The 16,819-nt window shown below is 46.9% G+C and overlaps 1 protein-coding gene across 1 annotated transcript in view; it reads right to left on the bottom strand.

Moving 5' to 3' along the window:
* Window positions 1–15,815, bottom strand: part of AGAP1 (ArfGAP with GTPase domain, ankyrin repeat and PH domain 1) — a 942,320-nt gene extending 926,505 nt beyond the window's left edge. The window contains exon 1 of the mRNA XM_069225552.1: window positions 15,542–15,815. Coding sequence (XP_069081653.1) covers window positions 15,542–15,704 — 163 coding nt within the window. The 5' untranslated portion in view covers window positions 15,705–15,815. The remainder of the gene's footprint in view (window positions 1–15,541) is intronic.
* Between the last annotated feature and the right edge of the window lie 1,004 nt (window positions 15,816–16,819).

Below are 16,819 nucleotides of genomic sequence, written 5' to 3'. Positions count from 1 at the left end.
CTCGCGGCGAGGAGGTGGCAGGCATGCAACAGGAGGTTATACGCCTGCGGGAGCAGCAGGAACTTCTCCAGACTGCAGTTGAAGACTTGGAAAACAGGTCGCAATGGCATAACATCCGCATCAGGGCTGTGCCGATCAGTGCAAAGAAGGAGGAAATTAGCAAATTGTGGTGGTGCTGTTTGACTCGGTCCTTGGCCTAGAGGGGGTCCAGGAGATTACGCTAGACAGGGTTCATCGAGTGGGCCGCGCTGGCGGATCTGGGGAAAGCCCGCCCGATATCCTAGCATGTGTCCATAACTATGGGCTTAAAGAAAGCATCTTGCAGAGGGCCCACAATCTCCAGCAGATCCATTTTCGAGGACACACGCTTCAATTATTTCAAGACCTCTCGCTACGGACTTTGCAGAGGCAGCGAGAACTTAAGCCCATCATGGAGCATTTGGGGGCGCACTCTGCGTCTTACTCTTGGGGGCACCCTTTCCGCCTTATCTTCCGATGGGAGGATCAGCTCCGCTATGTGAAATCAGTGTCGGAAGCGAGAAAGATTCTGCGTCTGGAGGGCGACAACCAAGAAGCTGGCACATCTATAGACGCGGCTGACGGGGATCGACAGCGCTAGCGGCGTAAGGAGAGAAAGAGGAAACAACAGCGGCCTACAACATCGGAGCAGGGGTTAGAACGGCAATCTGTACTGAGTAGCTAGCTGCTGGAACTTATGCTTAGCGGCTGGAGGGCCAAGATGGTGGCGCTGATATGGGTCGCATCAATTCAGGTCATGTGACCACTTCAGAGGGACCCGGGCGGTGGAGTCGGTGGACTTTGCACGGCGAACCTGAGTGGTTCTGCTGCCCCTGTAGAGACTTTGCCTCTTTGGAGATGAGGGCTAGAGGACTTAGTGGTTGTAAGCACCTGTTGTGCGTTATGGTTGTATGTTGGTGTGCTTCCCCTGGAACTTGCATGCACGTTGTCTTTGCTGACTGGTCCTATAGTTCGGAGCGGCCTTGGAGCTTCTTTATACGCTCCCAACGCGCAGCAAGAACCCTTCCTGAGACAGGCGGTCTCCCCGATGCTCACGACACCAGATAGTGTTGTCTTAGTGGGAGGTGATTTTAACCTGGTAATGGACAATGAGCTAGATCGCTCTGGGCACCGCTTTGGACCGACGGGAGCATTGACGACAGCGGGGCGACAGTGGTTGGCTGAATGTGGATTGGAGGATGTTTGGAGGAGAGCACATCCTACGCTCAGGGACTATTCCTTTTATTCGGTGGCTACCAAAACGTATGCATGTATTGACTTCTTTCTGGCCTCTCAGGAGTTCACCTCTCGAGTTAGGGAGACCACAATAGAACCCCGGGCTCTAACAGATCATGCTCCTATCACTGTAGAGGTCGTTGTGGATGTGGGCCGGGTGGGCAATCAGAGCTGGCGCTTTAGGGACGCGATCTTGCAGAATAGGGAAACGGAGGAGTTGCTAAGGCGCGTGATTATGGACTTTCTTAGCCTCAAAGATGATGGGACTACCCGTTTAGAGATTTTGTGGGTGACCCTTAAGGTAGTGGTGCGGGGGAGGTAATGTCGTTATCAGCGAGAGATAATAGAGCAAGGAGAGAGCGGAGGGCGGCGCTAGAACAAAAAGGTGGCAGCATTGGAGAGCTCCCATAAGTTCACTGGCGCACCTAGAATATGGCGGGAGCTGGAGAAAATGCGCCAGCAGTTGAGACGGCTGGATTGGGACAGGGCGGAATATGCGATAGCGCGGCTTAAGCATAAATATTACATTGGGAGTAAGAGGTGTGGGAAGCTCCTGGCGCATCGGTTAAGAGCAGAGCGCTTGGCATCAGTAATAAAAATGGTCCGCTAACCTTCGAGGAGGGAGGCTTGCACAGATGATCATATCGCAGAAGCGATCGTTGAATATTATTGAGTGTTATATGTGGCAGACGATCAGAGCGACGCGAATCCGGCTGCATTCCTCGTGGGGATAGCAATTACCCCGCTTGGCGAGAGGGAAGCGTCTTCCTTAGATCAGTCTATCAGGGTAGAGGAGGTTATTTCAGCAATCTCACGGCTAAAGGTGGGAAAGTCCCCTGGTCCTGATGGCTTTACGGCACTCTTTTCTAAGACCTTCTGCGCGGAGCTCGCACCGCTTCTGGTGCGACTCTAACTCCTTTCGGGAATCTAGAGCTCTTGTGCCCAGTATGTCAGAAGCTACCGTTGCGGTGATACATAAGCCTGGGAAGGACCCCGAGGAGTGTGCTTCGTACAGGCCGATCTCGCTTTTGAATATGGACGCCAAGTTATTTACTGGAATATTGGCCCACTGCCTTAATCCCTATATGCCGGGTCTTATAGATCCGGATCAGGCGGGCTTTATACCACATCGTCAGTGCAGTGATAATACGAAGTGGCTTCTCAATTTGATAGATAAAACCAGCAGATCTCGTAGGGAGGCGTTAATCCTCTCTATTGACGCGGAGAAGGCGTTTGGCAAGGTTCATTGGCCTTATCTCTTCCGGGTGTTGGAGTGCTATGGACTGGGTCCAGACTTTAGGAGGTGGGTTCGATGGATCTATCGCTCGCCTAGGGCTACGGTCCAGGTTAATGGTACGTTGTCTTTGCCGTTCTCGATCAGACAGGGGACTCGACAGGGGTACCCCTCTTGTTTGCGCTATATATGGAGCCCTTTGCACAGCGTTTACGCGAAAGCCCCTTGGTTTCTGGAGTTAAGATCGGAGGTGATCATCATCCCATCACTCTGTACGCAGATGACATGATTCTTACCCTGGCTGAACTTGCGGTTTCCTTGCCTGTGCTAATGGAGATAATTGGGGAGTTTAGCCGGGTCTCTGGGTTCCAGGTGAACATGCAGAAATTCCAGGTCCTCAGTCTGTTTGTGACCCCAGAGCACAAGACGGAGTTGAAGACTCGATATCCCTTTCTTTGGTCAACATCGCGATCGCTTATCTGGGTATTGATCTGGCGCCCTCAGTTGCAAAGACTGTGAGCTTGAATTATGCGACGTTAGTCCGTGAGGTGCAGCGAGATCTGGAGAGCTGGGCAAAATATAAACTTTCCTGGCTGGGCAGGGTTGCGGCGGTGAAGAGGACAGTGTTGCCGCGTATACTTTATGTGTTCCAGGCGCTTCCTCTGATTCCTCCGTCTCGGACGACAGAGAGTCTGCAGTCCTCAAGTTTATCTGGGATGGGCGACCGGTGCGGCTTCCTAGAATACTTTTGTACCGCTCTAGAGGGGAGGGGGGGGGGGGGTGGCTGTCCCTTGCCTCCTATGATATTTTCAGGCGGCGCAGTTGCGTTTTCTTTTAGAATGGAATCGTCCACTTACTGAGAAACATTGGTGCTTCGTGGATCAGGCGGTGGTGGGGTCTCACGTTTGGAAGGAGCCTTGGCTCCGACGCCGACATAGGGCACGGGGCTTATACTCCTCCCCGATTACGGGAGCGACGTTATGTGTCTGGGATGCAGTGGCATGTCGATCGGGGCTTACGTCGTTCCCGTTCTTTATGACTCCGATAAGTGCGAACCCTGATTTCGATCCCGGTCTGCGAGTAGAAGGTCTGCGCCGATGATATGATGGGGCCTGTAAGAGGGTGGGGAGTCTGTTTGACGAGCAGGGGGAGGTCTCCTTTGATCAGATGCGGGAGACATATGGTTTGACAGAGGCTGATAGGCTGATGTATTACCAGGTGAGGCATTGGGCTCTTTTGCCGGCGAACAGAGCACTAATGGATAGGCCGCTCACACCGTTCGAGAAGTGGCTGTTGACGAAGAAGGATGATAAGCGAGTGCTTTCAGAACTTTATAGATTCTTGCAAGGGGTGGAGCGCCCGACTAAGTCTAAAGGGCAGTTGAGATGGGAGAACGAGCTTCAGAGGGAGTTCTCTGAGGAGGAATGGGACAATATATATTATAGAGCACATCATACAGCCTATAATGCAGCAGGGACGGAGACGGCGTATAAGGTGGCTTCCTATTGGTATTACACCCCAGCAAGGATACATTCATGGGATCCCACCAAGTCCAGCCTTTGCTGGAGGGGGTGTGGTAATACAGGTACGCTGGTGCACCTGCTTTGGCATTGTCCCAAACTTAAGAGATATTGGACGAACATCTTAGACGAGATTGACAAGGTGTTTCAGACCGAGCTTCCTAGATTTCCCTCGTATACACTGTTAGGCCTACCCAACCCCCTCACTTTTCCTCTACGATTGTTGAAGGAGCGACAGATGGCACTGGCCCTTAATGTGGTAGTGCAGTCGATACTAGTTCATGGGGGACAGACAGGGTACCGACGTATGTGATGTGGCTTCAGAAACTGTGGTTCATTCTTGCAATGGAGAAGCTTACCCTGGTTTCTCAGCAGAGAGTGTGGGACATAGGTACGTTATGGAAGCCGTTTCTTCAGATCTTATCGACAAAGTTTACTGAGCTGACATACCTGGCTTATTTGAGGGTCTTGGGGCTGACACGAGCTTCTTAGAAGATGTCTGGCCTGGTGGGGTCGGGGGGGGGACCTGGGACGATGTTGCTGAGAGAGGAGGAGTAGAGAACTGGGGAAAGAGAGGGACACAGCTGTATGGGGGGGAAGCACGGTTTTTGTATTGTTAATTATTTATGTGTTCTGTTTTTTATGTACGAAGGTCTGAGCTCATTAGAATTTTGTTCTTGCCCACCTTGTTCTTCTGGATGTCAGGAGGCGGACGGAAAGGGAGATCCCTTTTGCCGATAGAACAGTGATCCTGGACATGGTCTCCTGCGTGTCAGATTGAGACGTTAGTAACTTGGTGGACGAAATGTTGGCGATTAGGATATTGTGCTTTGTACTTTTAGATGTTAAAACCAATAAACAGTTGTGTCCATAAATCACAACTAGATAAGAAGTGGGGTCTTGTGGACTCTAAATAGCACAATGTCATAGTTTTTCCAACAAGAGGGGTGCTGATGGTACGATTTCAGCAAGGATGCCACCTATGGCATTTTCCAAATGTCCTCAACAAAACAACTTTGGGGCCACTGGTCTGATTCCAAGATGCCACTGGCACTTAACAATATGCCAATGACATCTAGTTTCTGTATTTAATTTACTTTAATATTTTGTAGGGCAGATACTTGGTAACAAAGTCCCAGAACATACCCTCAATGGTCAACAGAATAGACAAGATGGAGAGGAGTTAGTCAAAGACGTCTTCAATATCAATGTCTTCAGCTTTTTGAATGTCTAGAAAGCATTGCGGGAGAGAGTTCCATAGGACCACAGCACAGACTTCAACCATTCAGTATCTATAGTTGGGAGTTTTAAATTACTAACATCATGGGTGTTTGTTAAAGGACTGAAACGTTCCAAAGTGGAGTAAGGAGAGACAAAGTCAGACAAGTAGTTGGGAGCCTTTCTAAGCAGTGCTGTGTGGAAGAGTGCAAATACTTTAAATTGGCACTGCTCTGACAGGAAAGTGTAAATATGCTGCGAAATAAGGGGATTTTTTGGACAGTACTGTAGTCTTCTAAGATTGCATTACCCTAATACAATTTTCAGTGAGTTAACATCTCGGTGACAATTTTAATGTTGGTGTTGAAAAGGAAGGATTTCAAATTACTTACACATGTTAAAGTCATATGGTCTGTAGATATTTTGGTGGTCATGTAAGGTTCAAAGGAGAGGTGGAGAGCCAGCACAACTCCAATGTAATGATCTTGTTTGGTATGGAATGATAATGTGATCCAAAATTACGGGTATGCCACCTGAGCACTGGGGTTCAAAGACTTTGTGATATAGTAATTAACTTAAGAATCAGAGGGGCTATACGCAATGCCTAATGTTTATGATAACTAATGCTGGGGAAAGAATAGATCCTAAAGAACTATATTGGTCAGTGATCTCAGGCAACAGAATGGCTTCTGCTGTACCTGTCCTACTGATAGGAGGTGAAGAGAACAAGGGTGTCAAATGTCATTGATAAACCAGGTAAGAACAGAAGACAAGAATTGTTTAGGATGACAGGCAAGTACTACAATAGTCCCAATTCCACATGAGGGACACAAATCTGACTGCATAGGGTTCTGAATGAGGTTAGCAACTAGACAAAATTATAGCTGAAATGCAGGCATCAATTTCAGGATCCTCAACTTGAATGGGAGGGTAGATACTGGGCAGATGTTAACCAAGTCTTGTGCATTAATACTAAGGTTTTTCAGTCTGAAGAATGCTTGATTCAGGCTATCTGAGACCCAACGAAAGGAGCGGCTCAAGCTGCAAAGCAGTTTTAACAGTCGGTCCCTACAGATCATGTGTGAAATATAGCAATCCCTGTTTGGGTGGGGGTAAAAGGGAGCACACAGATCTGGAAAATGGCTAATAAATGATCAACATAATGTGGCAAATCACCTTCTAGTTCTGTTGCCTTGCTCTTATTCCTACTGGTAGACCTTCTGGGTGCACAGAGAACAATAGACCCTGTGTGTATTACCCATGGCCAAATCTGCTTTTCGGGTTACAATACACATCTTCCATGCAGTTTCTCAACTCAGTCCCACACAGTTTCTCAACGTACCACAATGTAACCACTGTCTCAAGCCAGTGATGTATTGAGCATCACCATGAAAAGATCACAGGACATGGATCCCCGCTGGGTTCAGGACCCACAGCCTTTCAAACCTACACCAACACAGATGGCATCAGCATGTTTCTCAATATCAACAAGGACAACAAGGCGTGAATTAATCACAATGACTGGCAGCAGTAGGCAATACTACAGAACTGAATGTAAGTAGCTAGAGGTCAGGCTAGTGCATCTGACCAACCCTTCTGGACAGCGTCAGAGAAGTGGAATAATTTATAGAGTCAAAAGTAGATTTTGATAAAGTATCCTAGAAGACCTACTCTTCCATCGGGTCCCACAGAATAGAGCCACTAGAATGAAGTGACATAGCAGACATCTTTGGGATAAGTGCTATTACAAACAACCTACTGAAACAATTGCCAGAGCACAGTGTCTCACCTAAGAAATATCACAGCAGTTGTTCCTTGGAACAAGCTAGAATACCAGATTTCCTCAAGAAACTGGCATAGAAGCAAAACATCTCAAGAAAGCATGCCAACATAAGCTAGGTCTCATGAAGCAGGCACCACTTTCAGATGACAGTAAGGTGTGAATTACTCGCTAGCCAATGTACACTGATAAAATCATATCGGTGTACAATATTCCCAGCAGGGCTACCTTGATGTGTGAAACAGAATGATGAAATTATTGATGTGTCTGCCTTGCCTCTACGTTTGAAAAACTATAATGAAATATTCCAAAAAAAGGGTTCTAAAATAACTACAGTCTCTTACAAAATGCCTTTTTAAAACTGATCGCAACAGGACTTGAACCCCTGAAGCAGGACGTTCCAAGGCAGAACATCAGTTAAACTTCTGGAGAAGGCTGTTGCATGACACAGTTGATCAACCAATCCAACTGGGGCAAATTTCCTCTACAAACTATACAAAGTGCCTTCCTTTCTGTTGCCAGCTATCAAGTTGTCCAGGAAATGTAGCACTATAACAACCCTTGGCAGTGGCGTAGCGTGGGTTGTCAGCACCCGGGGCAAGGCAAGTAATTTGTGCCCCCTAACCCGTGGATTTTAGCACTCGCGAGTGCGAGCACGCCCCCCCCCCCCCAAGATGTTGCGCCCGGTGCGGCTGGCACCCCCCTGCACCCCCCACGCTACGCCACTGACCCTTGGTTCACATTACACAACATTACCACATAAATTATTCAGCCATCTCAAGAATGCTGGTAAAGGGAATCAAAAAACAGTGTGCTGAAAGTATGCATATTTGTCAGTAACTAAACAACGTGCTTGATGAATAGACAGCCTTCAGGGTGAGGCTGTACCAATAATCAAAATGCTAACACCAACTCTTTGTCACCAGTGTACTCCTCCCTAAGGCATTGGTGCTTTCGAAAGATTCCCAGAAGGCATGATTACACAGCTAAAAATATTCATTAGAGGATAGCCATAGGCTGCCAAAGCAATGCTGGTAAAAATGAAGAAACCTTCAAAAATTCAACAGCTCTTGGGCCTGCTGTCGGCAGCATGCCACCGATATCTTTTCCCAGAGCCCGTTTTAAATACATTTGCAGAAACTGTAACTTTCTTTACCTCACCACAGAACGTCACTGCATGAACATCTAAAAAATGATATCCATTTGTTATACTTTGATCAGCTTCCTCCTTAACCAACCAGTTTATTCAAGAACCTTAACTTAATCTAAGAACCTGACTGTGCAATTATGTTGCTATATTTGTGTTAGTCTGAAACTAATTAATTCCACTCAGGCAGCATAATTGATCTATTTGTGTGTTGTTATGCTACATGATTACACTAATCATCAAACTGGAATTTTTTTGGGGTGCACAGCAAATCTGGAGTCCTAATCCGATGACTTCAAAATCTATGAGGCTAGACAGCTCTGCAGAGAACCACGGTTTTCAACTCCTAAATCTCAACTATGGAAACGTGACATTTCCAAAGCTAGGACCATCCACGTTCCCTCCAAGCTTTCAATACCTTCTAGGAGCAACTGCATTATATTAAGAGTATGCAAATAATCACAGCAACAAAAAGCTTATTACACTTCTACCCTTGACAGAGTAGAACACACAGACATCAATGGTCCAACAGAGAAAAATGCACAAAAAAAATAGAATAGATTAAAAAAAATATATAAGTGGCAATGGGGTCAGTCGCATGGCTATCTGTAATCTGGCGCAGGTTATATTAAAAAATGTATTCAATGCTGAAATTAAACAAAAAGAAATGTCGGTGACAATCTAACACAATATTATTAACCGCTATGGAGAAATGTTCATGAATAACGTGTCACAGTTAACTGTTTAAAAAATAAAATAAAATAGACCTGGATAATAAAAAACAGAGCACATGACACCCTCTAAGCAGTCTCCGTAGGCCCAATATGTGAGTGTGGGCCAAAGATACATTAAAGTCTCATTGGATGGCTTGGCAAGACTGTGTGGTACAAAAAAAAAAAAAAAAAAAAAAAAAAACTTTCAGCAGAATAAGTAACAGGCCCTTGCAGATCATAAATTTTAACTGTAAACAACAAAAAAGAAGCTTGTGCAGTATCATACCACATTTAAAAGGGAAACATATGCAAGCAAATCTGAATTCACGTTCATGAGGCACAAACACTCTGTTCATCAGTGTACTTTGAGCTATAAAGGGATTCATAGAGCACAAGTGAATTAAGCCCTCACTGTTCAAGGTTGCTTATTAACCACTCACTGATCAGGAAGCGATTCACTGCGAAATGTATATACAATGATTACGTTTTCTTGGCTTTACTAAACAAGCATTGGAAAAGTCAACAGCTATGGACTTAAAGTACTAATGCAGACAGGCCTGGTAAATTAGAGAGAGAGAGACAACAGGAGCGGGTGGAGAGGGCTATAGTTTTAAAGTAGCTCTTCACTCGGTACAATGCACGCACTCAAGTGGATTCTATTCTGGAAACGTACGTCTATAGAGCCAATAGCAGCAAGTGAGGGGTGAATACTCCACTAGGAATAGCTAAGGTGTGATTGACAAAGTCTCACACCAATAGCTGGAAGAGACTGATCGAAGAAAGCCAATATTTAAGTGGGGATGCCTAAAGCCTCTTCTATGTGTATTGTTTGCAATCGGTGATTTTGACTGCTCTTGTGTCAAAATCCAGAGACTTTAAAATACCTTGGGTCTAGTATGGGCTTAGGGGGTAGGGGGTAGGGGGCAGGGAGGTGCTTCCGAGTCACTCCAACATACCACAGCCTTTTTATGCTGCTCAGAAGAACTAAGCGAACCAGTCAAGCAGCCCTGTTAATGCAGACTGTACGAGAGGACTTTAATTTGCTTAGAGTGCATGATACAAGCTACTCTCTGTGGGAAGTGCTAATAATTGGTTCCTATGGTGCACTTCGAAATGGAATGCTTCACATTACTGTTCTGAATGAGTCAAGTGCACACATCAAGTGATCCTAAACATATTTATTGATTACAAAAGGCCCCGGAAAATAGCAAAGGGTTTTTCTCTTATTTATCCTGGGGCGAATTAAGAATATCAACTGAAATAATAAATAGCACATTGCCAGCAATTGCACAGCAAACTTAACTTCTGCCACTTGCATGAAAAATGTAAATTATATATATATATATATATATATATAAGCACTTGGAATATTGGCCTTAGTAGGATGAAAGTGCTGCCTGGCCTAGTACAACTCAAACCTGTGACTAGCAGGTTACAACCGGATATTCTAGTTCACCACTGGTGATGGACTGAAAAGCATAGAGGTTTAAAATAATGAAAGGGGTGTGCCTTATCTTATTTGCATGGGGTGAGTGCGATTGATTTGGGGTGCGGGAATCGCAAGGATAAATGAAAGAATCTGCCCAGCAGCAATACACTGGCAAAGGGACGAGTGCGCTGGAGTCTGCAGAGGCCCCAAATCCCAGCCTTGGGGTGCGTGTGCAGCAGGACGCTCATACACAGCGAGCAAGCTCCAAGCAAAGCAAACACGGGATGCCCGCTCTCCTGAGAGCGGCATCTGCTAATCCAGGGGCTTCTGGCGCCCGCCCTCACTCAAAACACAGCAAATTGGTTGCACACAGTTTGCAGCCGAGGGATTAAGTGCATCAGGGAGGCCCACTCCACGGAACATGCATTCATCACTAGTGCACTGTTTTTGCCCTGAGCTCACAAAGTTCACGTATGGGGCGGTCTGCGGCTCTTATACAAGGCATCGCAGATAGCGCCTCACATCATGCTGAATGCACGAAGCGCTCTTCAGCGATCTTGAAAGCAAGAAATACCTGCGCTATCTCGCAGCTGACACGATAGCCCGCCAGCAGGGTCTCGTTTATGCGTGCCCTCGTAATTAATTACTTCTGCACAAACACGTTCGCGAAAGGGCTCGCAATTACATATGAATAGGAGGTTAACGCATCCGGTAATTACCGGGTATACCCGAAAATTCCCGGTTATTAGCGGGAGCGATTGAGTCTGCATCATTAGGTTTTTTGAGCAGTTATGGCATGCTGCATTTAAATTATTGGAAATACCTAAAAATGATCAGTACATGCAGATTTTGGAATCGAAAGCGCCAAATGTGCATGCAAGGCACCATTTTGAAATGGATAACCTGTGATAGGTGCCGTTTATCACGTGGTGTATACCGAACCTAGAGGTATCCGTTTGTAAACGTGTGCTCAATACCCCTCCTCCCCCAGGAGCTTTACGCTATGCTAGGATGGAAATAAGGCCACGAGCAGATTCTGAAACAAGGCATGCCTCGAGGACATAAACGTCACCATTAGACACCATAGCCAATTCTGTCTTGTTGGCTAACGGTTATGATTGATACATAACACGGAATCGGGTAGGCCTGTCTCCTTCTGCAAGAAAAGAAAAATACCAACTCTACACACTTCCTTTACATTCCTGTAACTTTTGAACAGCAGTAATGGTATTCATGTTGGTGTAAAAGGGGGGTCAGCTGCCAGTGACATCACGAACAGCTTCCCGCGGTCTTAATCAGAATACATCAATTATTGTCTGGAGGCTCGCCCCCGTCCGCTGCGGTAGTGCAACAGGTGGTTTCTTCACTTCAGCAGCAACCTCTTCAACTTACACCGAATGGAAGCGTCATATACCCAATACATATATTCCGGATCCCAACGCTCTTGGACATTTTAAATCCCACTTTACCAGACTGTCCAGAAGTTGTCAAAGTTTGCCGAACATGCCGTACAGCAGCGCATGCTGCACAATACAAGTCACATATGCACAACTGTAGGGAAGAAAGACACATTTATATCAGTTTGCATTCTTCAGGCCACACAGTGCCTCTGCACGCCACGGACAGACAGCCCTGACTGCACCTGCGGGCATGCTGTTGTGCACTCAGGTGTGTACTAGCCAGGTAGGCCTGTCCCTTCCGCCAATGCAGCAGCTGATCTGCTAATCACATGAGGGGCATTATAATGCCCCAGCGCCGCCTCCATCTGCTTAAGCTCAGCTGCGCAGCGCTCCGGGCTCAGCACATTTGAGTAATTAAAGGCTTTGTACGAGCAGTGGCAACAGCAGGGCCCTCTCAGGCCACGCACGGGTGTCAGGGAAGACACGGCCTGTACTTACAACGGTGAACCAAAAGAGGTTATGTTGAAATTTGCCAACCCCCACCTACCTACCGTGACCACGTCCCGCCATACCCTTCAGAGACTGACAGCTCTCACTAATTACCTCACAGGCTCATCATTGCATGCTGTAGCAGCCACAAGTGTAATTCGCGTCAGTCTAAATAACAGGGGTTACAGGATCATGAGAGGAGGGGGGGGGGGGGGGGGTGTCCCGGGAGCCCAGGGCCCGGGAAGGGAAACCCCCCGCTAACCTCTGCAGCCTGGCTGAACCCAGAGGCCCAGCTGGACGTACAGACAGTTAATCTGGAGACGTGCGCCCCTTTGCAACTGCCGTGTTATCCTGTAAGGGAAGGGCGCTATGATTACGTTAATTTCACTTTAACAAAACGCACTAAACTAACAAACCTACAACACACATTCTGTAAAAATTGGAATGCTGAAGTGTTTCGCCATGAAACAACTCAAAACTGGCTTGCTTGTAAATCAAGCTCAAACACACCCACTGCCACGATGTGCAAATAAACTCAGTGGTATCATTTGCAACACACTGAAATAAACAACTCAGCACAGGGCTTCCTTTTTGGAATACGTTTGAGCAGTGTTTGTTTTGGGAATCGGATGCACACACTCCCGGCAGTGCACCTAACAAGAAGAAAAAAAAAATACGAGTAACAAAGAGAAGACTATTTCAACAACTTTCACGGGCGCGTGGTTGAAGAATTCCTGAAAGGCGACTAGTTCTTGAGAGCCTGTCAGTTGGAGATCTGACGAACAGGCCGCCGACCCAACGGGAACCTTTCATCTCAAATGCCGAGGAGACAATTCGAAAGAGGGGCAGAAGGTTGAGGCAATTAAGCAAATCAGCGCCGATATGTATGGTGGACGCAAAGTGCACAAACAATTTCTTCCTGAAAATGACATGTGCAAACACGTCTAAAACAAACTTCTGGAATATTAAAACACACGAGGATGTACCTGCCTTAAATGCTTGCATGCACCGATCCAGCAAGGCGGCCAGTAGAGGGCCAGAAATATAAGGAACTATATAGCCTTTGGCTAGAAAGGCGAATGCAAAAACCACACTAGCGTGTGCTCTAGGGATATATAACTTATAAAGACATGTGGATGGCCCATCGTGAAGCCCCAAAACATAGAGGACATAACACACCAATCACACTCACCAACTCCAACACCCCCCTCTCTCGAAACAGGACACTGATCTGGATCTACAAAATAATATTATTGCACTAAGGCACCAGACCACTTAAACATTGTTAATGTACGCGGACAGTCACTGGTTCAAAGCCAAACTCCCAAATGTGCCCGTTGCTTCTCGCTCGGTAAAACAACAAGTGACGCGGGAATAAAAACTCCTGCCCGGGAAACGGAGGTTTGCTCTTTATGCCTTTGTGGGATCCAAATGCTAATTCCGCCCCCACCACTGAGGGCACCAGCGGCACCACCAGAGTGGACATATTCGCCATAAGGACGGGTTGTCACTTGTCGCGGCACATCCTCTGTGGCAGTCTCGCGCGCTGCGTCGCCCGCGTGCCGACTTTTTGCAGGGCTGTGATAAAATGATGATGCATCACCGCGCCAAATGGTGCAGAGAAAGAGGCGCCCAGCTGCTGCCCGGCATTCAGGCCGCAGTCTGCAGCGGGCAGCAAGGTGTGGTTACGGGGAGGGGGCTCCACAACTGCCATAACAACCTTTGGCCTGCTCTAAAACCCACCCCCTCCCAAAGGCATGCCTTTGTCTGTGACAGCCGGCCTTACCCATCTGCTCTCCCCCATTACTCTGTGCGTCTGCAGGTGGCTCGACAGGGCCTCGACCAATTCTTACCTATGCCCATCATCCACAGGGCTGCAAAGCTCACTGTCTTACACAGGAAAAGACGTGAAAATAAAAGCTGCTTCGCGTGAATCTAAAAGAAGCAGGGGTTCTCGCATCAGGTATGGGACATTATGTTATAATGTTATGTTGGAACATGTCATGATCTATATATTATTACATCTATTTGAGACCTGTATACTTAAACAACTAAAGAGCATTGAGAGTGCACGGGTCAACAGTTCAGGACTGCTCTTTTTACATGATGCTGCAAATAAACAGGTTGCAGCATTCCTCAACTTAGGAAACCATTCCCTAATCTTTTACACAGGATGATGGATCTGGCTTTTCTCTACTCAGTGCTCATGCTCCATGGCCTTGCTATGAACTGTTGTGCATTTTACTAATATTTCTGCTACAGTGCGTAGAACGTTCATCACACAACACAAAGGAAGACCCTGGCTCACAGCAGCGCCCCAGCATCAACCCACTGATCAGCAAAGATGATGCAGCAGACTAACAGAGTTTGTGATTTCTATGTCTTGAGACACTGCGATGAGATCTGGACTGCGGAAAAGGCTATATCATGTCTAGATGCTGCGGGGGCTCTGCCTACCCTTCACCCTAGGGAGTACGAGTCATGCGCTACTCGGTTAATTGCCCAAATTGTTTTTGTATTAAAATATTGATAACCTCTTATCGTTACTTAAAGATCCTGCCCCAGTGTCATTTCTGGATCTTGACTCTACATCATTAAGACTCTTACGAGACTGGTCCTCTGAGGGATACAGATCCATGCATTGCCCCTGCCATACCAAAGTAAAGCTGCACTTTAAATTCTGCACTTAAATCCAGACACTGCTCACGCGAGGGCCTACAGCTTTACACAACCTATGCTTTAAAGAAATCTTAATTCTTACCAAGTTCCAATCGGTTTATGCCCCAAAAACCAAAGTCAATGTTGTCTTGTCAGCTAACAATTATGAATGATACATAACACTGGACAGATTACTGGACGATGGTTTACCTCCCACTAGTCCATATTACGAAGTAGTGATACCCGTGGCGTTCCAGGTGTAGCACAGGTATTGTGCTCATCCAATGGCTACGTTCTTGAGCTTTTCTGGAAATTATCATGTTAGCTACCAGTGCTACCGCCAATCTGAGGTACTGAGGAGGTCATCACTACGTTCCTTTAAAGGCTATTAATACATTATCACAAGAACGTTCCTGAACCACAGGGTGAAGTTGAACTGGAAAGATGACATCTCAGTACTCTTGTACTGCGCAATGTATAGCAAAGGCGAGATTATAACAATGAATATGAAACAGGTTAGGCAGGCAACACATTTCTCCCTGTACCCCACAACGAGACTAGCCACTGTCATCCAGGGGGGACTGGTACATCAGTATAGCAATGATCCCTGCACCGTAGTAGACCATATGAAATAATAATAGGGGGTTGAGTCTCTCAATTCTAAAATACTAGGATTCTTGTGGATTTGCACCCCCTTACCTTCAATGGCAATGACATGCTCCCGGATCTGGCTCTGCAGCGCCGGCTCCTCCACCTGCTCCAGCAGCTCATAGATTGAGTAGATGTTGGGGTGCACTGATTCAAAGCGCTGTATCTCCGACCGGATGGCCGCCGAGTTGGCCAGCTGCTGCTGGTAGTTCATGCTTCAACCCAGTTTAAAATTCCTCTTCCCAAAAAAAAAAAATTCACCAACAAAAATCCCTTTATCGTCAAAAAAAGTGGGGTTGGTGGGATGCCCAACTTGGCACGCTCATTGAATGGAAGGCCTACCGTGGGGGAATATGATGGGAGGCAGGTAGTGGCTCTGCCTGAACATGACAGAATAGTCTAGTGGCCCTGCCAAGGACCAGCTCACGTGTCTCTAGATTATAACTACTTTTTTTTCTCACTTAAGAAGGGGGTTGGGGAGGGGGGGTTGCCCCCCCTCCTCTTTAGTGAGAGTTTGCAATCATGCAAGGTGGGGATCTTTCACTTCTAAGTAGGGACTGTCTAGTATTGAGGGACTACTCAGAAAACAACTGGGGTGCTATTCTATAAGTGCAGCATATCCTGGTACTGAACATTGGTCAATAGCGATGGCCAGGGGAGGGGGTGGTGTACACGGGGCTGAAAAGGTTTTCAAAAGAGTGCATACTCTGGCCTATGTTGTATTATCGTCCTTTGTGTTTTGAGTTGGCGGGGGGGGGGGGGGTCGCTTATTTCAATGTTATGCTTCTTCACCTCTTCTATTCCCAGCTGGTCTTCTGGGGATATTTTTGCAGTGATGGTACTCAGTGTTTGGGTTGAGAGGCTTTGGTCGCCCTGTTATCTATTTTGGGGTGGGAATGTCCTCACTATAGTCGTATCTACCATCTGCCTAGAAAGAAGACTTTGGGGACGGAAGGGCCCCAAAAGTGTAAAGAGTCTTTGCTCTCCTTCGGGAAAATTCGTCTCCAGGGATCTTAAATCTTAATTCTGTGTATCGGGTCTACGACTGGAGCGATGTTGGCCTTGAACTGGACAATCCTACCTTCTAGTCTGAGGGGACCTCTATTCTGGGGATCCGGGACTCTTATTCCTCTCTGGAAAGGGGCCTGTAATGGTGTGAGTGATGGGGGGGGGAGAGGGGGTTAGCCTCTTTCAGGTGGACTCCTCACCGTGTTGAGCACAGATCTTTTCAGTCTTCAAGGGCGGTCTCCTCTCTCACAGTCTGACTCCTAATACCTGGGGAGAGGGTTCCTGGAGCGCTCATCTGGGGCAATGCATTTGAGGGATGGG

Source organism: Pleurodeles waltl, chromosome 3_1 (assembly GCF_031143425.1).
Source record: "Pleurodeles waltl isolate 20211129_DDA chromosome 3_1, aPleWal1.hap1.20221129, whole genome shotgun sequence".
Taxonomy (NCBI): Eukaryota; Metazoa; Chordata; class Amphibia; order Caudata; family Salamandridae; genus Pleurodeles; species Pleurodeles waltl.
This window is presented reverse-complemented; position numbering and strand designations above follow the sequence as displayed.